Raw genomic sequence first — 24,698 nt, forward strand, 5'->3', positions numbered from 1 at the left:
TTTTTTTTTTTTTTTTTGCACAGGAGTGAGTGTTATTAACTTGTCATGTGCTGTCAGATGTCATTGCATTACCTCATAGGAAATCATGACTTCATGGGGCTTGTGTCTCAGAACATTTCCTACTAGAGTCTAGTAGTTTGGGCACTGTGATGTTGAAGCATGCCTCTGTCATGTGCATTTGCTACAGTGACATCATCCCTGTCCAATGACTTGACCTGCTTTGTGCGGGGATACTTGCCGTGCAGCATCGTGGGCTCCCGTTGGCATGGTTTCCTGTTTCCTCTGTCTTTGTGAAGGTGAAGGTCTTGAGTGGTCCAGTTTATTATTGATTACCACAGCCTCACTTCAGGGCATCAGCATCCTTGTGGTTCCCACCCCTGGCTGCCTTGCTCTCTAGGAGTGACAGTGGCTAGCATCAGTGTCCAAGCATCCATTGCTATGTCTATTCCCCAATAACCTCCAAGGGTAATATAGTGATCATATTAAAGATCATGTGTTAGATTAATTATCTCATAAAGACTTCTTTAATTTACTTGGTCCTCTATAGTCCTGCCTTGTTTAATATTATCTGGATTGTTCTCACACAAGTGTATTTCTATGAACTCGGATTACCCAGTAGATAAAATAGTAGTATGTAGATGTAGACATGTAGACAGTTTCCCTGGGCATTCACGAGGAACTGGGGAACTGATTTCCAGAGCCTCTGAAAATAAGGAGACCTGTTTAAGTCCCTTACGGAAAAGGCCCTCCTCTTTACATATAGCCCATACCCTTCCTCCCACATACCTTAAATCATTTTTCAATCACTCGTAATCCCTAGGGTGGTGTAAATGACATGTGATGGGTGCTCTGCTGTGCCATCTAGGGAATAGATGGGAAGAAAAGTCTCAGGATGTTCACTACAGATGAAATCTGTCCCCGGTGTCTTCAGGTTAGACTGGGTGTGGTCAGCATGGGATAGCTGTGGATGTCCCCGGTGTTTTCAGTTACCAGTTGACTGAATCCTAGGGTGTAGAAACCACAGGTGGAGGGCTATATTTGAGGTTGTCATCCTTGTGAAGTTTCTGTTTCATTAGTGACCTTCCATAGGAAACCAGCTGTGTAGACTACACAGCAGTAGGTTTAATGGGTTCTTATTGTAAGTAAACCAAATGCATTTGTTAACTACTCCTGCCCCATTCTATCAATTTCCCTTCTTTGCTTCACCAGTAACCTCCTGAGCCTAAAGTTCCATGGGATCATCTACTCAGGAGGTAGAGGCAGGCAGATCTCTGTTCAAGGCTAGCCTGGTCTATACAGTGAGTTCTAGGCTAGCCAGGGCTACATAGTGAGAGAGCCTGTCTCAGAAACAGGGAGAGGGAGATTCTTTCTGTAAAAGTGAACTAACGAAATTAGAAAAGGCTTCCAGCCCATAAGCCCTTTAGCATCACTTAAGCCTCTTTCGAAGCATAGCAAGAATATGTTAAAGACAGGCCAAAATGGCCCATACCCTTTCCAGGGTCTTTTCTCCAAGCACCATCCCAGGCCTGCTATTTTCTGGCTATCTAAGAGTCAGACACCAAGCCCCTGTCATATGAAAGTGTCATCCTATACTCCTCTCATGTCCCATTCCTCTCCACACGGGGCCTAGCCTTCTTTTGCAGCCTGTGGCACTGGGCCGACCTTTGTCCTGTGATCTGGTCCAGCCTTCTGGGGAATCTAGATTATGCTTCCAGCTGAGCTCCCCACTAGATGAGTGTCTTAGGGTTTTACTGCTGTGAACAGACACCATGACCATGGCCGCTCTTAAAAAGGACTTGCATGTTCAGAGGTTCAGCCAGTATCATCAAGGTGGAAACTTGGCAGCATCCAGGCAGGCATGGTGCAGAAGGAACCCAGAGTTCTACATCTTCATCTGAAGGCTGCTAGAAGACTGACTTTCAGGCAGTTAGGATGAGGGTCTTAAGCCCATGCCCACAATGACACGCCTACTTCAACAAAGCCACGCCTTCTAATAGCGCCACTCCCTGGGCCAAACACATACAAACCATCACAATGAGGCTCAAGGAGACTGGCTCAGCTCTATACTAATTCTGAAGACCCATATACATCTCCAAGCCTGGAAACACTTGAGTCCACAGACCAAGACAGAAACAAAAGCAACTCTTAGAAACCCACATCAGAGCGCTGCCCAGGCCTCCCTCACCACTCGGGCAGGAACAGTTTTTTCCTGCATCTTGTTCATCTTATTACCTATGGTCAGAAACAAGGCAATGTTCTGTAAGAGAGACCACCTTCACAGAAAGACTCCTATTTTCCTACTGGAATTTAGTGCACCATAGGTGTATAGGTACGTTTGTGTAGAGAAGCCACGGTTTGGATGTGGGGTGACGCCATGTGGGGTCAGACATGTACCCTGTACTTGGGAAGACACCTGTGTTGCCATCTGTAAAGTTTGGGTTTTGCACTGTACTTCTTGCATTTTCTCCAAGTACTTGATAGCAGCTAGCTGAACGGGCAGAAAGCTCCCCCACACTGAAGGGTCTTTCAGAGTCTATACCATGGCGCTCATCTTCACAGAGAGTAAGGGATACCCTCTCTGCCCCACGTGCAATGCTTTTTCCTTCCTTGCTTTTAAATTCACTCTGCTTCTGCTCCCGTAACATCCTCTCTGTTCCGTAGTTAAGCTCAGGTGTTGGTGTGGCGGTGAGCATACCCGAGGGGTGAACGGAATCAGGATTTTACATAAAAAGCCTCCTTTACTTAAAAACCAAGCAGCCGTGCTAGGATGAAGCTGCACAACGATGAGCCTCTAAAAATACCTTCTCTCTCTCTCTCTCTCTCTCCAGGAAGTATTACGGAGAGAAGATTGGAATCTACTTTGCTTGGCTGGGCTATTACACTCAGATGCTCCTTCTAGCAGCTGTGGTGGGCGTGGCCTGCTTCCTCTATGGATACCTTGATCAGGATAACTGCACTTGGAGGTAATCTCACCTTAACCCTTGTCGCCACAGGAATTAGTCCAAAAGTGTTTCCAGGGTTTTAGATTCTCTGGGCAAAGAAGAACTCATTGCAAACACACATTGCATGATCTATCCTTCGTTCTGAGAGTAACGAAGGGAAGTCAGCTTTGCTTTGTAGTCACAAAGGAAATGGAAAACATTTTTCTCAGATAAGCTAACACAGCCTCTGACAGGAGCATTATGTCTAGGATATAGTATATATATATATATATACATATATATATATATATATATATATATATATTTACATATGTGTGTGTGTGTGTGTAAACATTCTGACATTTATGACTGTATGAAAAGGAAAGGACTGAAGATAAGGTTGCCCTTGAACTTCTGGCTTCTGAGGAATGCTTTACAGACCTGGGTGAATGAAAACTCTGAATTCTTAGGGTCCTTCTGAGAAAGCTGGTGAATTTTCTATGTTTCAAAATGACTTTTTTCTTAAATTAAGAGTTGCCTGATGGGAAACTCAAGTGGCTGGTTGTGGTTTTGTTGTCTTACTTTTACAAAATGATTCCTTATAATGTCGAAAGGGGGATAGCTAAGTACCTGATAACCCGTGTGTGCTTGGTGTTGGAATTCAAATACCAACTGCATCTTAGGGTACTGGTTCTCAGCCTGTGGGCCACGGCCCCCTTGAGGGTCACATGACCTTTTCACAGGGGTCATTTAAGACCATCAGAAAACATAGATATTTACATTATAACTAGCAAATTATATTTATGAAGTGGCAACAAAAATAATTTCATAGCTAGGGGTCACTACAACGTGAGGAACTGAATTAAAGGGTCACAGGACAAGGAAAGTTGAGAACCACTGACCTAAGAGAGAGTCGCTGGGTGCTGGGGATCACTGGGTTTTGAGGTGCTATTGGGAGTTGTATTCTCATGCATCTGCTTTTGGTGTTCTCTGGTGTCTCCTGATGGACTGGCCTCTGTCCCGGGGTAATGGGCAGATGGTGGCTCCTGGGCTTCAGCGTTGAGGTGATGACATTTTTCAAGCCCTGAGCACACAGGACTGGCTCTGAGGCTGGTTGTTTGTCGGCCTGATACATAGACATGTTGCCTCTTCCACTGACAGGCTGCAGAGCCCGTGTGCCCAAGATGGCTGTTGGAAGGAGCTCTCTCTGTGAAAAAGAATCTGCAACTAAGGTCTGAACGTTGCTGCCTTCTTCCTCCATTTGTCTTAGGCTCCTTCATTGGGCTAATGTTCCACTCTCACTTCGCATCCTAGGCTGGACCTTCAGAATGAGGAGGCTTCACTTTTGTCAGGTCCATTTGTGTCTGTATATCTGTATGCACTGGATGGTGATGATGGTGGTGTGTGTGTGTGTGTGTGTGTGTGTGTGTGTGTGTGTGTGTGTGTGTGTGTTAGATAGGTTGGGTGTTGGCTGTGGTCCATGCACATAAATATAGGAGCATTTAGAAGCCAAAACTTGTATCTTCCTCTCTTGCTGTCAGGCTTACCATCTTGAGACAGCATCCGTCGCTGAGCCACCTCGCCCTTTTCCTAAACTGACTCACCACTTAGTTTCTGGGATCCTACTGTCTTTATCCCCCAGCTTTGGAATATAGGTATATGCAGTCATGTCTTGATTATTAAGTGGGTGCTGGAAGTCAGACTCGACAGTGTTGTCCACGTGGTGCTGGCTTTAGTGCTGAAAGATGAAAGAGAGAGGGGGTATGGCCTCCTCCACAGTTTCAGAGAGTCACCGCGAGACAGGCAGAGTGAGGCAGAGCCATCTTTGCACGTAGGCCCTTAGAGTACGCTTTGTGAAACTGGGAAAGTGAAGCTTGGTCACGGTGGAGACTCCACAGGGTTGAAGATGCCAGAGCCATGAGCTATCTGCCAAGAAGAGCTCCATACAGGGAGTACAACCAGTCAGGTGGCTTGTCCCTTGCAGCCAGCAAGCTGGATGGGAAGAGCCATCTAAGCACTTTGAAACCAGAGTCTAAGACACCTAATTTGGAACTATGGGATTTGCTGTTCTCCCTGCTGGGTCCTGGTCTTTCTTTGGTCCATTATTTCTTCACTATGCCCCTATGCCTCTCTCTTCAGATGGCAATGTATAATCTGTACCATTGTAGGTTAAAAGTTTGCTTTTTGAGTTTTGGGCGGGAGGTGCGATTAAGGGATCGACTTAATTCTCAAAAGAAACATTGGGTTTAAGCACTTGAAAATTTTTTGTAAAGACTATGGGGACTTTTGAGGTTGGATTAAATATATTTTGCTTTATGATATGGCCATAAGTCTATGGGGGCCAAGGAGTGGAATGTGGTGGTCTGAAGGAGAAATAGTTCCTAAGTACCCATCCCTTAGGCTCTAGAAGCACGGATGCACTTGGGTGTCTATAGATCTGTCTACTATGGGTATTGTATAAGTCAAGCTATGTAGTGCGTGGTCTGTCATGGTCATGTGCCCTTCTGTGACTACGTGGCCTTCCGTTATTGCTTTCTACTACTCAATGCTATCGTGAGATTCTTTGTTGAAGTATTTATTGATACCCCAGTCCCTTTTGGTGCCAAATGATATCACATTGCTGGGGTATGCTCTGTCCCCAATCTGTACAGCCACTGATGGACGCCGGGACTCTTAGAATATGTATGTCTGCTGAGAACATTTCCTTGACAGGTTGTCACAGGGAGTTATGGTTTCACATCTCTTGAGGATATACTAAAGAGTGAGGTTTCTGGGCTTCTAAAAGTCTCTGTTTAACATTGTGAGACACTGTACTGTCCAGGTGACTGCTGCTTTACATTCCCATCAGCCACCTGCAAGGACTCCATATTCTCCAGGTACCAGTGGGTACTTTTCTTGGTTTTGTTTTTAGTTTTGGAATTGGCTGTGATGGTTTGTGTATGCTCCATCCAGGGAGTGGCACTGTTAGGAGGTGTGACCCTGTTGGAGGAGGTGTGTCACTGTGGGTGTGGGCTTTAAGACCCTCATCCTAGCTGCCTGGAAGCCAGTCTTCCACTAGCAGCCTTCAGACGAAGATGTAGAATTCTCAGCTCCTCCTGCACTGTGCCTGGTTGGATGCTGCCATGCTCCCACCTTGATGATAATAGACTGAACCTCTGAACCTATAAGCCAGCCCCATTTAAATGTTGTCTTTATAAGGCTTGACCTGATCATGGTGTCTGTTCAGCAATGAAACCTTGACTAAGACATTGGTCATCTCATTCAATACAAGTGGTATATCGTGGTTCTTGTGGTTTTTTCCAGCATAGACTGGTGTTGAGCATCTTCTCTGGGTTTATATGGGTGTGACTTTAGAGAAACGTCTCTTGGAACCTTCTGCTTGTAATTGTGTTGACTTGGAATCAATGGTGTTTACGTGCTCAACATAGCAGTCCCTTATCAGATCCTGTCTTCTTCTGTTTCAGATGATATTGCAATAGACGGGGCCATTTGTGAATAATGAGCTTATTTCTCACAATTCTGCCTGCTAGGAGCTCAGGACAAGGGTGGTAATTTGATGTCTCCTGGAGTCTGGACAGAGTCTGGAAGGAGCTAGTGTTGTGTCCTGCCTGGCCTGAGAGCCCAGTGGCTTGTTTGTTTTTAACGTACATGAGTTCCTCCTTTATTCTTGATGACTGGCTTTGCAGGTGTAGAATCTGGGTACACAGCTTACTTTCATGACTTAGCAAACATTATCCCACTCCTGGACCCTGGGTTTCTAACGGGGAGTCATGTTTTCTGTCTGATGAGCTTTCTGTGTGGCCAGTCATGTGTATCTCTCTGCATTCTTCCCTAGGGTTCTCTCTCCTTACTCTAGGTTTGAATCTCTTTGAGTGAATCCTTCTAAGATCTTGCCGAGTTTCTCCGATGTAAAGATGAAAGCTTTCATCAGAATTTTGGAGGTTGGGCTCATCCTTCAGTGGTCCTTCAGTGGTCCTTCAGTGATCCTTCAGTGGTTCCTTTAGTGATTCCTTCAGTGGTCCTTCATTGGTTCCTTCATTGGTTCCTTCAGTGGTTCCTTCATTGGTTCCTTCAGTGGTCCTTCAGTGGTTCCTTCAGTGGTCCTTCAGTGGTCCTTCAGTGGTTCTTCAGTGGTCCTTCAGTGGTCCTTTAGTGGTTCCTTCAGTGGTTCCTTCAGTGGTTCTTCAGTGGTTCCTTCAGTGGTCCTTCAGTGGTTCCTTCAGTGGTCTTTCAGTGGTTCCTTCAGTGGTCCTTCAGTGGTTCCTTCAGTGGTTCTTCAGTGGTCCTTCAGTGGTTCCTTCAGTGGTCTTTCAGTGGTTCCTTCAGTGGTCCTTTAGTGGTTCCTTCAGTGGTTCCTTCGGTGGTCCTTCAGTGGTCCTTTAGTGGTTCCTTCAGTGGTCCTTCAGTGGTTCCTTCAGTGGTTCCTTCCGGCATTTCTTCCCATTATGCGACTTGCCTGGTGCATGTGCTCATGTGTCTGGTGGAGTTCCCTGGTATTTGAAGCTGGATTATCAGGTGTTTTCTATTCCTTTTTCTTTCCATTCCTCAGACTGTATAGTCTTAAGAGATACATTAAGTTTCTTGTCTGCAGAGGAGAGCCTTTCATGACTTTCTCATTGATGTTACTGTGCTTTGCTTCAATTTCTCGTTCTCGTTAACATTCTGCTTTCCTCATTCAGCAAGACTCGGTCACGTCATTTCTTTAATGCCATAGGTGTGACTCCCTTTAGTTCTCAGCACGTATTTGCTCACTCGGGTTTTAATGTGCCTGAGACTTGCATGTTGAGAACTTGACATTTTAAGTATTACACTGTAAGAGCCGCGGGAATCAGATTTCCCCTCAGGGTTCATTGCTGCTCCTTGTTGCAATTCCTCTGCCACCCTTGTTTCTTTCCTGGACTGATTCCATGGTCTGTGGTCCCTGCCTTGGATGGGCACTGAAGTCTGTGTGCAGTAGATCACTACACACCAGACCACAGTGATTCCATTGATGCTGGGTCCCGTCCTTTCTCCATGCTGCCACATGTATTGGGAATGTGTCTGGCGCTCCAACAGTCAGTATTCTGTCCTACAGCTTCCCTTCTGGCTTAGACAAAGCTCCACGGTCAGCTTCCAGGACCTTTCAGGCCTGTCCCGGCTTTTACGCATTCTTATCTAAAACATACACGTGTGCCTCCTGCATCTCCCAGTATCTTAGAGGTTTGGCGGCTGTGGGTACCACATACGTAGTCCTTCCTTTAAAGGTTGTGGGTCGGTATCTATGATTAGCACTGATTCAAACAGCTGCTCTGTTAAGTAGTTCCTGATGGTTCTTGAAGCAGACAGAAGGGGGACTGGACTTTTTCACAGTAAGAGCTCTCTCCAGGTATGAGGTAAGAAAATGGTAACAGTCATGAAGCTTCTCCAGAGAGCTGCCGGACAGGTCCAACACTGGCACGCCTGGGCAGCAGTCCCTGAAGCACCTGCAGACAGTCTGCCGGACAGGTCCAACAACACTGGTGCCCCTGGGCAGTGGTCCCTGAAGCAGCTGCAGACACTGTCTGCCCCTTTCAGCTGTTGTGAGGCTGCCCTTGTTCAGACTGGCTGGAAGGCTGCTAGGTTTTAAGGCTGTCATGAACCTGGGGAGATGGGCAGGTAACTGCTCTAGTTAAGATGCTCCAAAGCTGCTGTATTCTTCACAGATTGGCCAGTCCTTCATACACACACACACACACACACACACACACTTTCAGAAAAGGGTGAGTTTGAACATGTTTGTCCTGCTCTCATCGATTTTATGAATGAGTAGTTTTTGTTAGGGCTGACATGGCCACCTTAGACATGCTTCCCAAACCCATGTTTTTCTGGGTTATTTGCAAGGTCACCTGACTGTCCCCCATACCCATGGTATCCATCTGAAACAGCATCACCTCTAAGAGCTGTCTACAGTCCCTTGTATTTTCATTAAATTTTGAATGTATCAGTAACCTCCTCTGTGGTTTCCGTTTCCATGGTGACAGCATTTCTTTTTAACCTACAATGGTTGAGATATTCTTTTGTTGTTATAGTCTCTTAAAAATATTTCTTTTATTTTCAATTACATGTGTGTGTTGATAGCACAGGTGCTCCCCCAAAAGCCAGAAAAGGCATCAGGTCCCCTGGAGCTAGAGTTACAGGCAGTTGAGAGTTGCTCTCGGTAGGTGCTGGGATCCGAACTCTGATCCTCTGCAAGAGCAGTAGGCTCTTAACTGTGGAGCCCAGCTCTCCAGCCCTGTCTGTTTCTTTTTCATATTCTATAGTTGTCATTCTTGTTTCTCAAATAGAACTGATTTTTATGTGGCACAATGGGTCTTATTGAAGTTCATGTTTTTCCATGTATCATGAAATTGAGCTGTCTGTTCCTATCTGCCTAATTCAGGGGCCAGATCTTTGGGTATAGGTAGAAACCTTTGCATGTTTTATTTTATGCTGTTGATGTTCGTTTAGACTGTGTCAGCAGTGTCTAATTAGCAACTCGTCTGGTCTGAACTTCGGGTCTTCCGTGAGATTTGTACTGCAATAGAAAAAGATCCAGCAAGAATCCTGATTTTCCCCTGTGCCCCGCCACCAAACAATTCTGAAATCCTAGTGCAGCTCTTCCTTGCTGTATATGACAAAGTTTTGTAGTTTTTTTCATATAAATCTTAATACATCTTTGATTAGATTCATTCCCAGACACTAAACTTGTTAAGCTACTGAAAAAAAAAAATGTATTTAAAAAAATGTTATTTCCCAATTGTTTCAAGTGGATAAGGAGAAAAATCTCTTTTTATTTCCCTGTGTATACTTTATATATTGATTTTGTATCCAAACTTTACTAAACATGCTTTTATTATCTCTAGGTTCAAGGCTAGACCTAATGCTACCACAAATACTAGGGTCAGCTTGGGGGAGGGGTGGGGTCTTAGGTTATTTCTGCTAAGGCTCATGGGAGCAGAAGTAGTAATGTGATTCCTATGACTGGAGGGGTTTTACAGAGAATAGCATATAGCCACCATTTGTGACAGGCTGTGGTTCTCTCCCCGCAGTGTTCAAAGCCTTACATAGCTTACATCGCTGGACTTTCTGTGCTTCACAGACTTCCAAGTGAAGCACTTAAGAGGACCGTTTCTCATATCCCTAAACTAAGAGTAGGTTTGGGCATTGTTTGAAATTCTCAAAGAATTAGTAAAAGATATTATATTAAAATAGGAGGTGCTGGAGAGATGCCTAAGTGGGTAAGAGCATTGACTGCTCTTCCTGAGGACCTGAATTCCATTCCCAGACCTCACGTGCTGGCTCGTAACCATCTTATAACTCTAGCCCCAGGAGGATCTAGTGTCCTGGCTTCTGAGCACATGGTACGCAGACATACATGCTAGAAAAATACCCACGTAGATAAAAATAAAGGTTTAAAATGGTTGAAATATGTAAAAAAAAAACCAATTTTTAAAGAAAGGCTGTAGGTCATTGACTATTCCGCATGCTTTTATAGTTTCTATGTGGCAAGCCTTCATCAGAATCATGACTATTTCCTATCATCCCAACTCATAGGCTTCACGTTTCTTGCTTGTCATGGAAAGATGTGGATTTTATTATACTGATAGAACATGAAAGCCTTTGGTTAACATTTCTGAGTTGTTTTATTTCCTTTTTTCTTTAGCAAAGAGGTCTGTGATCCTGACATTGGTGGCCAGATCCTGATGTGTCCCCAGTGTGACAGGCTGTGCCCTTTCTGGAGGCTGAATATCACCTGTGAATCTTCTAAGGTAACTTTCAGTATTCCAGATGTTTTTAGAAAATAGTCACTTAAGCATAGCATACAAAATTATTCTCCCTCTGAGGAATTTAAAAAGGACTTTCATAAATAAGCTTTCCCCGCCCTGGAAGGTAGTATACAGGACACATGCTTATTGTGCGTTTACAGACAGTAAGTTGAGAGTGACCACTTCTCAGAAGTCTCGGGGGAAGTAAGGATGTGGTGGGTTTGAACCTACTTGAGGGACTCAGTTAACCCAAACGGAAGTTCACAAATCAATAGAGTTTTGTTTTCTTGAGGCTGGGGGTTGCCCTTCCATTGAGCAATAGCCTCATCCATATGTGGACCATTGCGAGTGTTTGCCTTAGTTCAAGTGAGGAAAAGCCTGACATGTGCACATGCAGATTTGTACTTTAAAAACCTGCAGTTTGTGCAGTTTGTGTTTTCTGCTTTCAACACATACAGACACTATACACTTGGATTTTTAAAGGCCCTCCTGCTCCTCTTATTTAGACTATAGCTGTTAATACAGAAGGAAGGTTTTGTATTTCAGTGATAAAAGATGCTTGCCACAAAACATCCTCACAAAAAACAAACAAACAAAACCCACAGGTGACACCCCAAATACTGGCTGCTGGGGTGAGCTCTTGAGACCTAGGAAACTTGGGTCCAGCCTTGACATAGGAGGGAAGTGTGCTGAGAAGCTGTGAGCTTTGACAGACAGCTCGGATTCTTAGGTCCTCAACATTTCAACCTGTAAAGTGGAAATGATTCTGCCTACATCATGGGTGCTTTTTGTCTGGTGGTAGGAAACTGGCCTGGCCTGTCATGATGGACTACTGCTCTCTGATGGGAATCCTGTCCTGCCGTGGGAGACCGGGAATCACTGTGTGGTCCTGGAGCATTCTGACATTCTATGAAAGTCTGTCGTTTAAGAGTAGAGTATTGACTTCCTTTTGAACTCTATTTTAGACTTATTTATTTGAGTACATTGTCACTGTCCAGGGCCACAGATGGTCGTGAGCCACCACATAGTTACTGAGAATTAAACACAGAACCTCTAGAAAAGCAGCCAGTGCTCTTAACTGTCGAGCCATCCCTTCAGTCCTAGAGTACTGATTTTTATACTTTGATTGTGTGTGTGTGTGTGTGTGTGTGTGTGTATAAGAAAGTGTTAAAGTGAGATTTTTTGGGGGGAGCTCCACACCACCAGGCTTTGGCATCAAAGCATCTTTACCTGCTCAGCCATTTTGAGGGTAAATATTCTTCAGTGTTCTTATACTGATTACATCACCTTTGGCACATAGCACTTGTGACATAGGCAGAATCATTCTCCCATTTTACAGGTTGAAACACTGAGGCCCTGAGAGACTAAGCAGTCTGTTAAGCTCACACAGCTAGGACATGGCAAGGACAGAAGCTATAGCAGATCTGCGTTGCCCGCCAAGCCTGGTTCCTCATGGATTGGTGGCACTGGGCACACAACCTAGAAATCCAGATTTGTTTGAAAAACTTGTCCCACTACTAGTTGTGATGATTGTGGTACATTGTCAGCCTAATCAATTTCTATACTTAACTAAGATTAAAAAGGATTTAACTGCCAGCCCTTGAGCCAAGGCAGTGCCCAGACTGGATTATTAGACTGCAGTGGTTACACATGACCCAGGGAGCCGGTGGCTGATGGTTTGGGACTGATAAATTACAGGCACTTGCTAGCGCATTCCCTGAGGCTCTGCACCCAAGCAGTGGCTGAACACCCACGAAGCCCCAGTGGGAGGTCCACTCTGAAGACATCCTTTACTCCTCCCTTCCCTCTTCACTCACACTTTCATTCCTTCGACTCCACCTACCCTGCCTTAGCTGAGGACTTTCAAGTGTCTTTAATTGTTTGGCAGAAGTCTTTGGTTCTGTCCTGTTTCCTAAAGGACTTCTCGAATCTTGTGGGAGCCATATACAAAGCGAAGGAAGCAAAGACAAGATCAGAGAGACAGGATGAGAGGGGTGGGGCAGGATGAAAGGGGCGGGGCAAAGATGTTAGGGCGGGCAAGGATGAGAGGGGCAGGGCAAGGATAAGAGGGGTGGGGCAAGGATTGGAGGGCGGGGCAAGGATGAGAGGGGCGGGGCAAGGATAAAGGGGTGAGGCAAGGATGAGAGGGGTGGGGCAAGGATGTTTGGGGCGGGGCAAGGATGGAGGGGTGGGGCAAGGATGAAAGGGGTGAGGCAAGAAGAGACGTTTCTGATCTCTTCCATCTCTTCCAGTAAGTGCATACATTGATTCACTTACTAATTTCTGCCTCTTTTCTAAAGAGATGTTCACGCATTGATGTGACTCCAACAAAACGCTGACTTGAGGTTCCTTTTATCGTGGTGTCTGGACCACTGTGCCAGCTGCCCATCAAGATAATCTAGGCTTCTAAGCAAGCCTGTACCTTCCCATTTCCCCTACTCCTGCTTCCATCGGGCTCTGGAAACAAAGCCTACTTAGTAACATGGCAGCTCATCTATGTCTGACCCTGCCCTGGGCTCACTGGGAAGGAGGCATTGGCATGACTTGTATCAGTTCCAAAATGGGAGTGACGCTGGACAGGACCTTGAGGAAGGAGATTACACATGCGGAATATTTCTCACAGCGCTTTGTGTGTAGTTATTTGCGGTAAATGGTTGAAGGACATCTCAGAGCAATGGGTCCCAAAGGCAAAGAGAAAAGATCCAGAAAGTATCATTTGCAGGACATCCGGGCTTAACAAGTACATCTTCCTTCACCTGGAGATTTTTCTTTTTTTAAAGAGGGATTGTCTTCTGAAACCATTTAGACTCATGCTATAATCAGTCAACCAGAAGGATGACTGAAGCACTCTATCTGCTTTGGAAACCCGGAGGACAAGAACATAACAAGATACATAGTTTCTAGTGAAAATAACCAATGGCTTTGCATACGTGAAAATTACACAGCTTTGAATATAAAAGGCAACTGTAAAAAAGAAACCTATCTAAGCAGAGTACACTTCCAAGTAGAAACTCCTTTGAATGTCACCACTGTGGAAGTTCCCCTGTTCACCTGGATCCTCTTTGTGCACCTCCTCTTCCCCTTTACTCTTCTTGTGGCCACTTGTAAAATAGTCAGAACACATGGCTCCCCCTGCGCCACTAGCTTTGTGAGTCCTGTCTTAAGGATGTTTTTAAGTGCTCACTAATGAAAAGTTGGTAACAGTGATGGTTTGTGTATGCTCGGCCCAGGATTGGCACTATTTGAAGGTGTGGCCTTGTTAGAGTGGGTGTGTCACTGTGGGTGTGGGCTTTAAGACCCTCATCCTAGCTGCCTGGAAGTCAGTCTTCCACTAGCAGCCTTCAGATGAAGATGTAGAACTCTCAGCTCCTCCTGCACCATGCCTGCCTGGATGCTGCCATGTTCCCACCTTGATAATAATGGACTGAACCTCTGAACCTGTAAGCCAGCCCCAATTAAATGCTGTCCTTATAAGAGTTGCCGTGGTCATGGTGTCTGTTCACAGCAATAAACCCTAACTGTGACAGAAGTCAATTAGATTTTTTTTCCCAGCCAGTCATAAAGGCAGCTAGACTGTGTGTCCATCACCAAAGAGGTGGAGTTTGGCAGCTGCCCCCAGTGAGAAGGTAATCCTTCCTGATAACTGTACCAGTGCCATCGGCAGAAGCACCTGCACTGCCTTGATCCCACTGAAAACTCTCATCATCACTTACAGATGCAAAGCCGTCCTCGGGTCGGTGGAAGCAGAGGCTCCTGGAGGAGAACCATCGCTACATAAACTCAGCTTTGTATTTTTTTTTTTTTTTTTACTAAAGAAAGGAGTATTTCTGGAATTTATCCTGTGAGAGGACTGAGACGATAAGAGGAAAACCATAAAATTACTTAGAGGGCACTGGATCCTTAGAGCCATTCCCTGCGTCCTCCCACTCACTCTGACAGCTCATGAAAAGGGGCTTTAACGGCCTCAATCTTAGCAGATGTGCCTGGTCCTTTATCGCTGTGTGGGAAGATTCCACTGGAAAATGTACTCAAGGCTCAGATGGCGAAAGCTGTTTGCTTTTAAAAATTCGAGAAATTCCATCTGTGGGTATGTCATACGTGTGGTGATTGTCAAACCAGCATTGGGCTCGGCGAACACTGCAGGCTGCCGAGTATAAAGGGTTAGGTAGTTGCTGAATTTCTGATAAGTGAGGAATTGATTTATTTATGCATCCCTGCTCTGTTTTCCAGAAACTCTGCATCTTTGACAGTTTTGGAACCCTGATCTTCGCTGTGTTTATGGGAGTATGGGGTGAGTTACTTTCAGTTTTCTCTCAATTAAATGGTATCATTGCAATTTTGTGTAAGCTATTAAATTCATCTACTTTTAGGAATCATGTCCTGACTGAGCCTCCACTCCTCCAGAGCTTCATTGGTAGTTGTCATTAGATTTTACTGTATGAAAATTTACGTCAAAAAGCCATGGCTTCAAGCACACATGGTTTCATTCTTTGTTGTTGTTGCTTTTTTTTTTTTTTTTTTAACCTCTCTCAATTCCGAGTCGCACATGGCCTGATCTCTGTGGTGAGCCACTGGCTTCTCTGTAAAGAGGTGATCTAGCGGCAAGAAGCTTGGTCTGTGGGGTTCCAAATGGTCTCACCTTCAAATGGTCTAGCCTAGGATTCTTTATGGGGCTTCAGAGATACAAAAGGAAGCAAAGGACCGCAAACCCCATGTGTTTGGCATTAAAATTATTACTGACATTTATTCTTTGAGGATTTCATACAATTAAATATGGTCACATCCATCCTCGGCTTTCACTTTCAAGTTGCCCCTGGATCCTTCCCAATACATCTTCCTTTCAACTTCATGTTCTCCTCTTCTTTTCTGAAATCACTAAGTCCAGTCGGTGCTACCTGGGCGTGCATGGGCAACCTACCCTCTGGCCACCCCTCTGAAGAAGAATGATTCTCCTTCCCCAAGGAGCTACCGAATGCCGACAGCTCCTTGGTTAGAGGTGGGGTTTCGTGAGCTCACGGGGGTTGGCTTTTGGGAGGCGGGTCTTGTGTGGGTAACCATGGCTACTATGAATTGGTGAGTATAGCAGCCATGCCTTGTTCAGAAGACAATATTTTGTGGCCCTCTTCCCTGTCCTCTGACCATTAGATTCCTCCCCCTCCCCGTCTCCCCTCCTCGGGTGCAGTGACCTGAACCTTGGCAGCGGTCTGATGAGAGATGTCCCATTTTGGGATGAGCATTCATGGTTGCTTATTCTCTGTACCAGAGAAGCTTCTTTACTGACATCGAGAGCATCCTAGAACTCTGCGTGTAAATGAAATCCTTAGACAGCTTGACTGCATCACCATTTAGCAAAGCCACAACAGCAGGTCCCACCTTAGGGCCTGCGACCTCCTCAGCCGTGGGCTCTTGCCTCGGTTTAGAGTACCAGGCCTGGCTGACTTCTGTCCTGGGAAGCTGACCCCAAATCCAATCAGAAAACAATTGTCTACCCTATAAAAGTCATGCCATGACGGCACCCTGGGTACCACTTCCTAGGCAAAGTGTACCCACCAGTGCAACAGAGACACTGGGCTCTGTGATTGCACTGTTTGCTAATGTCCTGGCAGCTGCAGCAAGTCAGGTGTCCCAGCCTGAGTCATGAGAGGTTGGAGTGGAGAGGACGACCCAGGGGTCACTGGAAGCCATCACTGTTTTGGTATCCATTATCCCAAATGCTCAGGACCAGAAGTGTCTCAGAACCCCGCCTCCTCTTTGTTCTCCTCTTTTCCCTCCTCCTCCTCCTCCCCTGAATAGACAATCACAGGAACTTCTTTAAGCCCCAGATACAAAATCTACACTATTCCAAAATCCAGTGGTAGTGTAAGTCAGTGCTCAGCATGTTTCTGGGGTCCAGGCTGATAGATCAGGAATGCTAGCCTTATACTGCAGTTGGGGTTCAGCCTGAGGCAGGGGCAGCGGGGGAGGAACTGGAGAACATCTGTGAGCTTGCTTCTTTTTATACTTATATAAGATCGGGAAATTTTTAAGTATATTTCACTGTGGTAATAATAGCCAGTTCTCTGTAATAAATAGAAAAGAGTGTAAGCTCTGCCTAGAAACTGGATGCTGCTCGTCCTTTTTAATCTGGGTAGCACCAATGATGTAGTAAGGAAAGCATTTTATTTAAAAGCAGATGTCTGAGTGTTTGAATAGTGTAAATACTCTAACAGAGAGGGAAAATTCCTATTTTCAAGGGTACATGCATTTCATTTCCAGTTGTGTTATGTTGAGATCAGCAGCAGTGTTAGGTCACAGGAAAGTGTAGGGAAGGAACAGAACCATGCCTCTGAGCCTGAAAGGCAAGTCATTAGTGTGTGCACACACAGAAGTGGGGACTGGTGGTCCTCGTAGGGCCAGTGATGGCTGTGAAGAGCCACTGAATGGTATGTTATACTCTTAAGAAGTACCCATGCGCTGGGTGGTATAGAGAGAATATCTTATGTCTGTATGGATGTGGTACCTCCACACCACATAATAAATCTGATTGCCTGTGGCCTAGGCAGGAGAAAGAAGATGGGACATCCATCCGGGAGGCAGAAGGAATTCTGGGACAGAGCAGGCAGAAGATCGACCTCAGAAGATGTGACAAGACGGATGCAGGTTACCTGAGCATAGGTAACCAGCCACATGGCAGGATGTAGGTTAAGTTAATTAGGTTATTGTAGTTACGATCTAGTCAGAGTAGAGCCTAGCTATATGCTCAAGGTATTTTTAAATATATTTTGAGTCTGGGTCTTTATTTCTGGGATCATGGGGCTGGGAGGAAGAACCAGACCTGACTTCTACAGGGTGGTAGTCACCATGCCTTACTCAGCACTCAGGAGCCAGAGACAGGTGGATCTCTAAGTTCAAGAGCAAGGCCAGCCTGGTCTACAGAGTGAGTTCTAAGGCAGCCAGGGCTACACAGAGAAACCCTGTCTCATAAAATGATAGATAGATAGATAGATAGATAGATAGATAGATAGATAGATAGATAGATAGGTAGGTAGGTAGGTAGGTAGGTAGGTAGGTAGGTAGGTAGGTAGGTAGATAGATAGATAGATAGATAGATAGATAGATAGATAGATAGATAGATAGATAGATAAGCCAAACTCAGAGAGAGGGGAAGAGACACAGAGAGAGAGACCCATGGATACTGTTCCTGTTCGGGAACAGTGAAATTTCAGGTGACTGCACTTACCCAGTAAGAGGCCCTGCCATTCAGACACTTAGCATGTTTTACTAGAAACCACACACTGGGAGATACTTGGCACAGAAGCATAGAGCGGGCAGGGGGTGGAGCTCAGTGGGAGGGGACTTGCCTAAGTTGCCTAGCATGAGTGAGGCTCTGGGTCAGATTCATGGATTAGGATCCTCTGTGTTGCCCTCCACTGTTGTAAATACATCATTTTCCTCCAGTAGTAGCCAGGGAGCTACTCACATAGGTCAGCACTCTTAATGTTTCGTGAGCCACAGCTTGTGATCTCGACAGCTCTAACAGAAGACATTTTAAATAAAGAAAAAATACTAATTTTGATGCAGGAGGGACAATGCTCAAATGTCCTAAGTTTCCTCTCTCTGATCACTAACTGCACCCTGGTTGTAGAACCGTCATGCCTCAGGCTGCCTGTCAATCCTGTCTGACTTTAGGATGCAGAAATTGTCTCTGCACTGCTTGTAGTATTGTACATACTTCTTTAAGGATATGTGTCTGATGAACTCTCTAAGTGCTTTACAGCAGTTTCCTCGTTACTTCTGCCTTCTGAGGACTACTGCTGTGAACCTCATTACAGAAAGTCTGAAATTGCAGAGTCGAGGCAGCAGGAGGCTCTGAAGTCATTGCTAACCACTGCCAATCCTGTGGCATCTCCTCCTGCACAGTATATCTGGCACTGACTAATTCTCAGTCCTCTTGAAATGGTAAACATTGAGGGTAGAACAACTTCTATAATCCTATACGGCACTAATCACATACATACCTAGGAATAGCCTGCATTTAGGCTACACCACCCGAGGGATTTGGGGGTTCACGGGATCCTAAGCATGAGCTATGGTTATAACAAAGATTCTGAGCACATCACAACCTCATTTCTCCTTCCCTGACCCTCCCTGGTTTAGACACGTGGTCGGACGATACCATTTTTCAACGATCACATTTAAGGGAAAGTTTTTAAACAAGATATAGCGATTTCTGGGAAACCACCAGCTTCCTCAATCCAAAAGATCCAAGGAATCCGAAAGCCCAGCGCCCACTCTTGGGAATCAAGAACCTGGTCCCTGGGCGGTAGATGTTCCCAATGCTCTCTCTTCTGTCTCTGTTTCAGGGACATACAGCCATGGCTATACAGCCATGGCCAATGAGCATTTTAAAAGTCATTTCTAGTACCCCAGTGCAAGAGAGTCTGGATTAGAAAGGTGGAAAGTGGTGAGAAAGCGAATTCACCTTATAGAATGCTGCAAGTGATGATATCTGAAGAGTTTTAAGACCTCCCAGACTCACTGCAGGGTCTGAACACCTCCACCTGTCGGAGTTTATGTCTTGGCCTTTTATCTTACAGAAGGTAACTCTGTACCGCTCTCAACAGTGTTTTTTGCATTTGGGCATCTTTATTCAATACATATTTTCTTTAGATACAGAGCTATCATAATTAAAGATAAGATCCATGCCACTCCCCCTCATCTCTTATTATGTTGGTCAGTACTGGCAGAGTTTTAACTACATCTAGTTGACCAGAGTGGTGGTTCTCAACCTTTATAATGCTGAAACCCTGTAATACAGTTGCTCACGATGTGGTGGCCCTCAACCATAAAATTATTTAATTGCTATTTTATAACTGTAATTTTGCTACTGTTTAGGAATCATAATGTGAAAGTGTCGTTCCACCCCCAAAGGGATTGCAACCTACAGGTTGAGAAGCCCTGGCCTAGAGCCTCCTGGTGTGTGGTTTGCCTGGGTACTGAAGTACAGTGCTAGCAAGTGGAGCCCAGCTTGCTGTATTGCAGAGACACAGAGCAAAGGATACAGAATAGCAATTCTTCCCATGTAGGACACACTGTGTATGAGTAACACATAACTCCTAGGAATACACCAAACATGGATAACTGCACCCCATAGAGTTCTTGGCTGTGAATAAAAATGAAGAATCCCCCCCTTCATGCTTGGGGCTTACCCTCAAGGTTGAGAATCTAACTACTCTATTTTCTCCCTGGCCACTTGCTCACTTCAAATCCAGTCACTTCCAAGGGCGAACTGGCCAAGAAGTGAGCCATTTCCGACCCTTCTGGTCAGGCAGTGTTGGTTAGAATTCTTCATGTTGCTTTTGGAGAGAAAAGTTGTTTTCATGAGTCCTCTTCTACTGGTAGAGTTGTTTCATAGATTCTGCGCACATGTCATGATTTTAAAACTAAGAAAAGTGACATGTGGCCCATGGCCACACAGACAGAAAGTGACAAGCACAAAATAAAATAAGAGTGCTGCAGAAAGCTTGGCTTTTCTCGGGCTTTAGTCAGTGACAGATTCAGTGTAAGCCACACGTGGTGACCTGTACCTTTTTTTTTTTTTAAGATTTATTTATTTATTTATTTTATGTATTTTATGAGTACACTGTAGCTGTCTTCAGACACACCAGAAGAGGGTGTCAGATCCCATTACAGTTGGTTGGGAGCCACCATGTGGTTGCTGGGAACTGAACTCAGGACCTCTGGAAGAGCAGTCAGTGCTCTTAACCTCTGAGCCATCTCTCCAGTCCCCGCACCTATAATCCCAACACTTGGGAGGCAGAGGCAGGTGGATTTCTGTGAGGTTCAGTCCCACCTGGTCTACAGAGTGATTTTGAGAACAGCCAGGGCTACATAGAGACCCTGTCCCAAAAAACAAAACTGCAACAACAATGAACATTAAGAAATTTGCAGTTGGGTAGTGATGGCTCACGCCTTTAATCCCAGCACTTGGAGGCAGAGGCAGGTGGATTTCTGATTTTGAGGCCAGCCTGGTCTACAGAGTGAGTTCCAGGACAGCCAGGGCTACACAGCGGAAACCCTGTCTCAAAAAAAAAAAAAAAAAAGTAAAAGAAAAAGAAACTTGCAGCGAGGTTTTTAGAAAGTGGCAGAAGTGTTTGATTTTATTGACTTCATCACATTTTGATTTATTTGTTTTGTTTAGGGTTCAGAAAAGTGGTAATAGGCAAAGAAATGCCTTCTTTTAGTGTCCATGGAATTTTCTCCAAGATAGATCCTATTCTGGGACACAAAGCAAGTCTCCACAAATCTAAGAAGATTGGAATCACTGTAGAAAAGACGTGGTCTGGAGCAAAGGCTCAGTGGCTAAGTCCTCACAGAGGATCCATGCAGAGTCCCCATTCCCGCTTCAGGCCACTCATAGCTACTTGAAAATCCAGCTCCAGAGGATCCGACACCTCGGGTCTCCACAGGCACCTGCCCACACAGATTTAAAAATAATGAAAATAAATTTAAAAACCAAAAAGATAGACTCTTGAAAATCAAACAACACACTTTTGAATGATTCATGAATGGGTCACTGAAGAAATCCAGAAACAACTCAAAAAAAAGTTCCTAGCCTCAAATGAAAATTAAAACATGGGCTGGCGAGATGGCTCAGTGGTTAAGGGCACTGACTGCTCTTCCAGAGGTCATGAGTTCAGTTCCCAGCAACCACATGGTGACTTCCAACCAACTGTAATGGGATCTGATGCCCTCTTCTGGTGTGTCTGAAGAGAGCTATAGTGTGCTTACATATAATAAATGAATAAATCTTTTTAAAAAAGAAAAAGAAAATTAAAACACAATCTACCAAAACCTCTTCAGTCCAGTGAAAATGTTTGTCAGGACATTGATAGTTACAAGTGCATGCATTAAGACTATAAGAGAGGCTGCAAATAAGGAAGGTTCCTGGAGGCCTTAGGAAGCAAACCAAGAAGCCCTCAGTCAGTAGGCAGAAATTAATTCATTAATTAAATGAGATACAAATTAATAGATTGGGGAGAAAAACAAACAAACAAAAAACAAAACAAACTCGGTGAAACTAAGCAGCAACGCAGCAGAGAGTGGGGCGGTGTTAGCGGGGAGCTCAAAGATGATTGGTTCCTCAAGCTGAGGTTGGAGGGTACCCAGTCTCTGGCACATTCCCTTCAATGTATTCAGTCAGCACATTTGTTAAGTTGGAGTTGTGCATCTATGAACAAGACATTCCTGTCTCCATGACAGTGACATTGTAGGCATGGCAGACCATAAGCCTAGAAGCAAATGTAGATCAGGCTGGCATGCTTGCTGCACGTGTTCAAGAGAAGAGGGGCTGACGGGGAAAATGAAGCGCTGTTTGTGAGAGAGCACACTTTACTAGAATGACCTCAGACTTCTGAGACAGAGTGGAATCAACTTCTGGCGTGGGGCATGCTTGGCAGAGTACTTGGGTAAATGAAAGTAGGCCTCCCTCCATTGAGCTGCGTGGATGTTTACTGAGGGCCTTTAGCTCCATAGCCCGGGAGGGTTGTCCCTCAAACTCTCCAGCAGGGGTCTCAGGAAGTGTCTGTTACTTGAGGCTAGCATAGCTCCTGCGGGTTGTCCCAGCTTGCTCCACCCTACAGCCTAGTGTCTAGAAGGTGTTTATCCAGTGTTAAGCAGTTACCTCCCCTCCCCTTAGGCAAGTTCAAAGACAGTGAAGGCCTGAATGTTTTCCCAGTAGAACCAGCATTCTTCCCTCAATGGATGAACTGATTCTAACCCCCCCCCCCCAGGCCATTTCTACCACTAGCTATCTTGTTGGTCAAGAAGTCAATGAAAGCAAGACCAGGAACTGGGTGCTTGAGCCTTTCCCTTGTCTTCACCCTTGGAAAGTGTTGAATTCGTGCTCCTTCTCTGACATCCCCACCCTTTCCTCCAAGCTTCAGGCTTCCCACTCTGCCTTGCAGGACCACCTTTCAACCCTGACTGCTGATTGGAAGACAAGAAAAAAATAACAACAAACACCCATGGTCAGGCAGCATCCCTTGCTCCAGACCTGTTAAGCCAGAAAGGCTCAGGGCTGGCGCCTATGCTCGGGACTGTTTTAAAAACCTCCTTCCTAATTGTCTCTTATGTGCAGCCCCCTGACAACTGCTACTGTACACACCACACCTCATTTAGCAATCTCTCCACTCTCCGTCAACACTGAAGACTTCTGACTTGGCTGGGTCCTCCCAGTCCTCTAGACTAGACCCCTGCCCACAGGCACCTATTATCACTGAGTGTCTTAATTACTTTTCTATCGCTGTGATAAAACACCATGACCAGGGCAACTTATAAAAGTGTTTAATTGTGCTCACTGTTTCAGAGGGTTAAGGTCAATCGTGGCAAGGCATCTCGACAGCAAGCAATGGGCATGTTGGTTGGAGAAGCGGCTGTGAGCTCGCATCTTGATACGCAGATAGGAAGCAGAGAGAGAGAGAAGCAGAGCTTACTGGGAGTGACGCTGACTTCTGAAACACCAAAGCTTGCTCTAGTGACACACCTCATCTAGTAAGGCCACACCTCCTAATCCTTCCCAAACAGTTCCACCAAGAAGAAAACAAGTATTCAAACGTATGAGCCTGGGGGACGGGGATCATTCTCATTCAGTGCACACACAGACCCAATGTCTTCCCTCCCATGTGCTCCTACACTACACTAGAATCAAGTAGTCTGCTCAAACCAGAAGCCTGGCCTGCGTTCTTGACCTCTTCCAGGCCCTTCATTACACCTTGCATCTATCCTGTCTACCTCAATATCCTTCGCACGTGCATCCTTATCAGGTGTTTAGATGTAGGTCTCCCTGAGCCTGTGTTCACACAAGACCCTTGCATCCATCCTATCTGCTTCAACATCCTTGACACATGCATCCTTATCTGCTGTTCCCTACAATGTAGGTCTCCCTGTGCCTGTGTTCACACAAGACCACCTCCAGTGCCCCTCCCAACCTTCGTTAAACTCTTAGCTCCTTTCAAGGTCTATAATGTTCTTTGTAAGGCACCCTGCTGCAGGTCTGTCCTTTGGCTGGCCAGCACCTGGTGCCCTGGCCTCCTGGACATGGCCAGCTCCATGAGGAAGATAAACTTTTCACGTGCTACCTTCCTCCCTTAACTGATCACGTCAGTCATCCCAAGACCCCACCCCGCCCTCTCCTCTGGAAGTCTGTCCCTGGAGGTCTGGAAGTCTATGGTAGTGTTCTCAACCTTCCTGATGCATTGACCCATTTATATATATAGTTTCTCATACCATAAAATTATCTTGTTGCTACTTCATAATTTTGCTACTGTTATGAATTGTAATGTAAATATCTGATTGCAGAATATCTGGCATGTGACCCCCTGCGGGTGTGGGGGTGACCCCTCCCTCCCAGGTTGAGACCCACTGTCTGTTGGCCATGTTCAACACAGTCTTCTTACTATCTTCTGTGCCTCCCATCCCTATGCATCTTGGACTCCCTTTTTCTCTTTCTTGTTCTCAGCATGCAATGGACACTTGAACAGTAATTGTGAATGGAACCGTGGTAATGTCAGAATTTTTATGTAAGAAGGGCTAGAGAGAGTGTACTAATTAAAAGAGCCTAGGAAACTGACCTGGAAGCTATATCTTCAATTAACGTTTGGCATTTTTTAGCTTTTTTGAGTTACAGATTATGAAAAAATAAAGATGCTTAATTTGCTTCATGTTTGTATAAAATTGAGAAAGAGATTTGTTTTCTGTGTAAAAATATTGTTTTAGCTTATTTAGGGGGTACTAGAGTGTTCTTTCTATCCTGGTCCCAGAGGGAGGGAGGAAGAGGAGGAAGGAGGATATGGGGAAAGACTGAGCTGTGGACTGCTCTTGAATGGGAATTACTCATGTGTTGGTGAAGCGTGGCTTGCAAGCTTTGTGTCTGACATGGACATTTGCCTTCTGACCATCCCTGTTGCCTGCCTCACAACATCATGTTTTATAGTGTTTGTAAATTATCAACATTTTCTTTTTTTTTTTTTTTTTT

The 24,698-nt window shown here is 45.2% G+C and overlaps 1 protein-coding gene across 3 annotated transcripts in view; it reads left to right on the forward strand.

The window, feature by feature from the left end:
• The window catches only part of Ano6 (anoctamin 6), a 188,310-nt gene that overhangs the window by 129,111 nt on the left and 34,501 nt on the right, over nucleotides 1–24,698 (forward strand). For all 3 annotated transcript variants that reach the window (XM_031353741.1, XM_031353760.1, XM_031353750.1), the window contains 3 exons: nucleotides 2,829–2,963; nucleotides 10,582–10,687; nucleotides 14,915–14,975. In XM_031353741.1, coding sequence (XP_031209601.1) covers nucleotides 2,829–2,963; nucleotides 10,582–10,687; nucleotides 14,915–14,975 — 302 coding nt within the window. The remainder of the gene's footprint in view (nucleotides 1–2,828; nucleotides 2,964–10,581; nucleotides 10,688–14,914; nucleotides 14,976–24,698) is intronic.

The sequence above is a fragment of the Mastomys coucha genome, unplaced genomic scaffold (genome assembly GCF_008632895.1).
Source record: "Mastomys coucha isolate ucsf_1 unplaced genomic scaffold, UCSF_Mcou_1 pScaffold11, whole genome shotgun sequence".
NCBI classification, from domain to species: domain Eukaryota; kingdom Metazoa; phylum Chordata; class Mammalia; order Rodentia; family Muridae; genus Mastomys; species Mastomys coucha.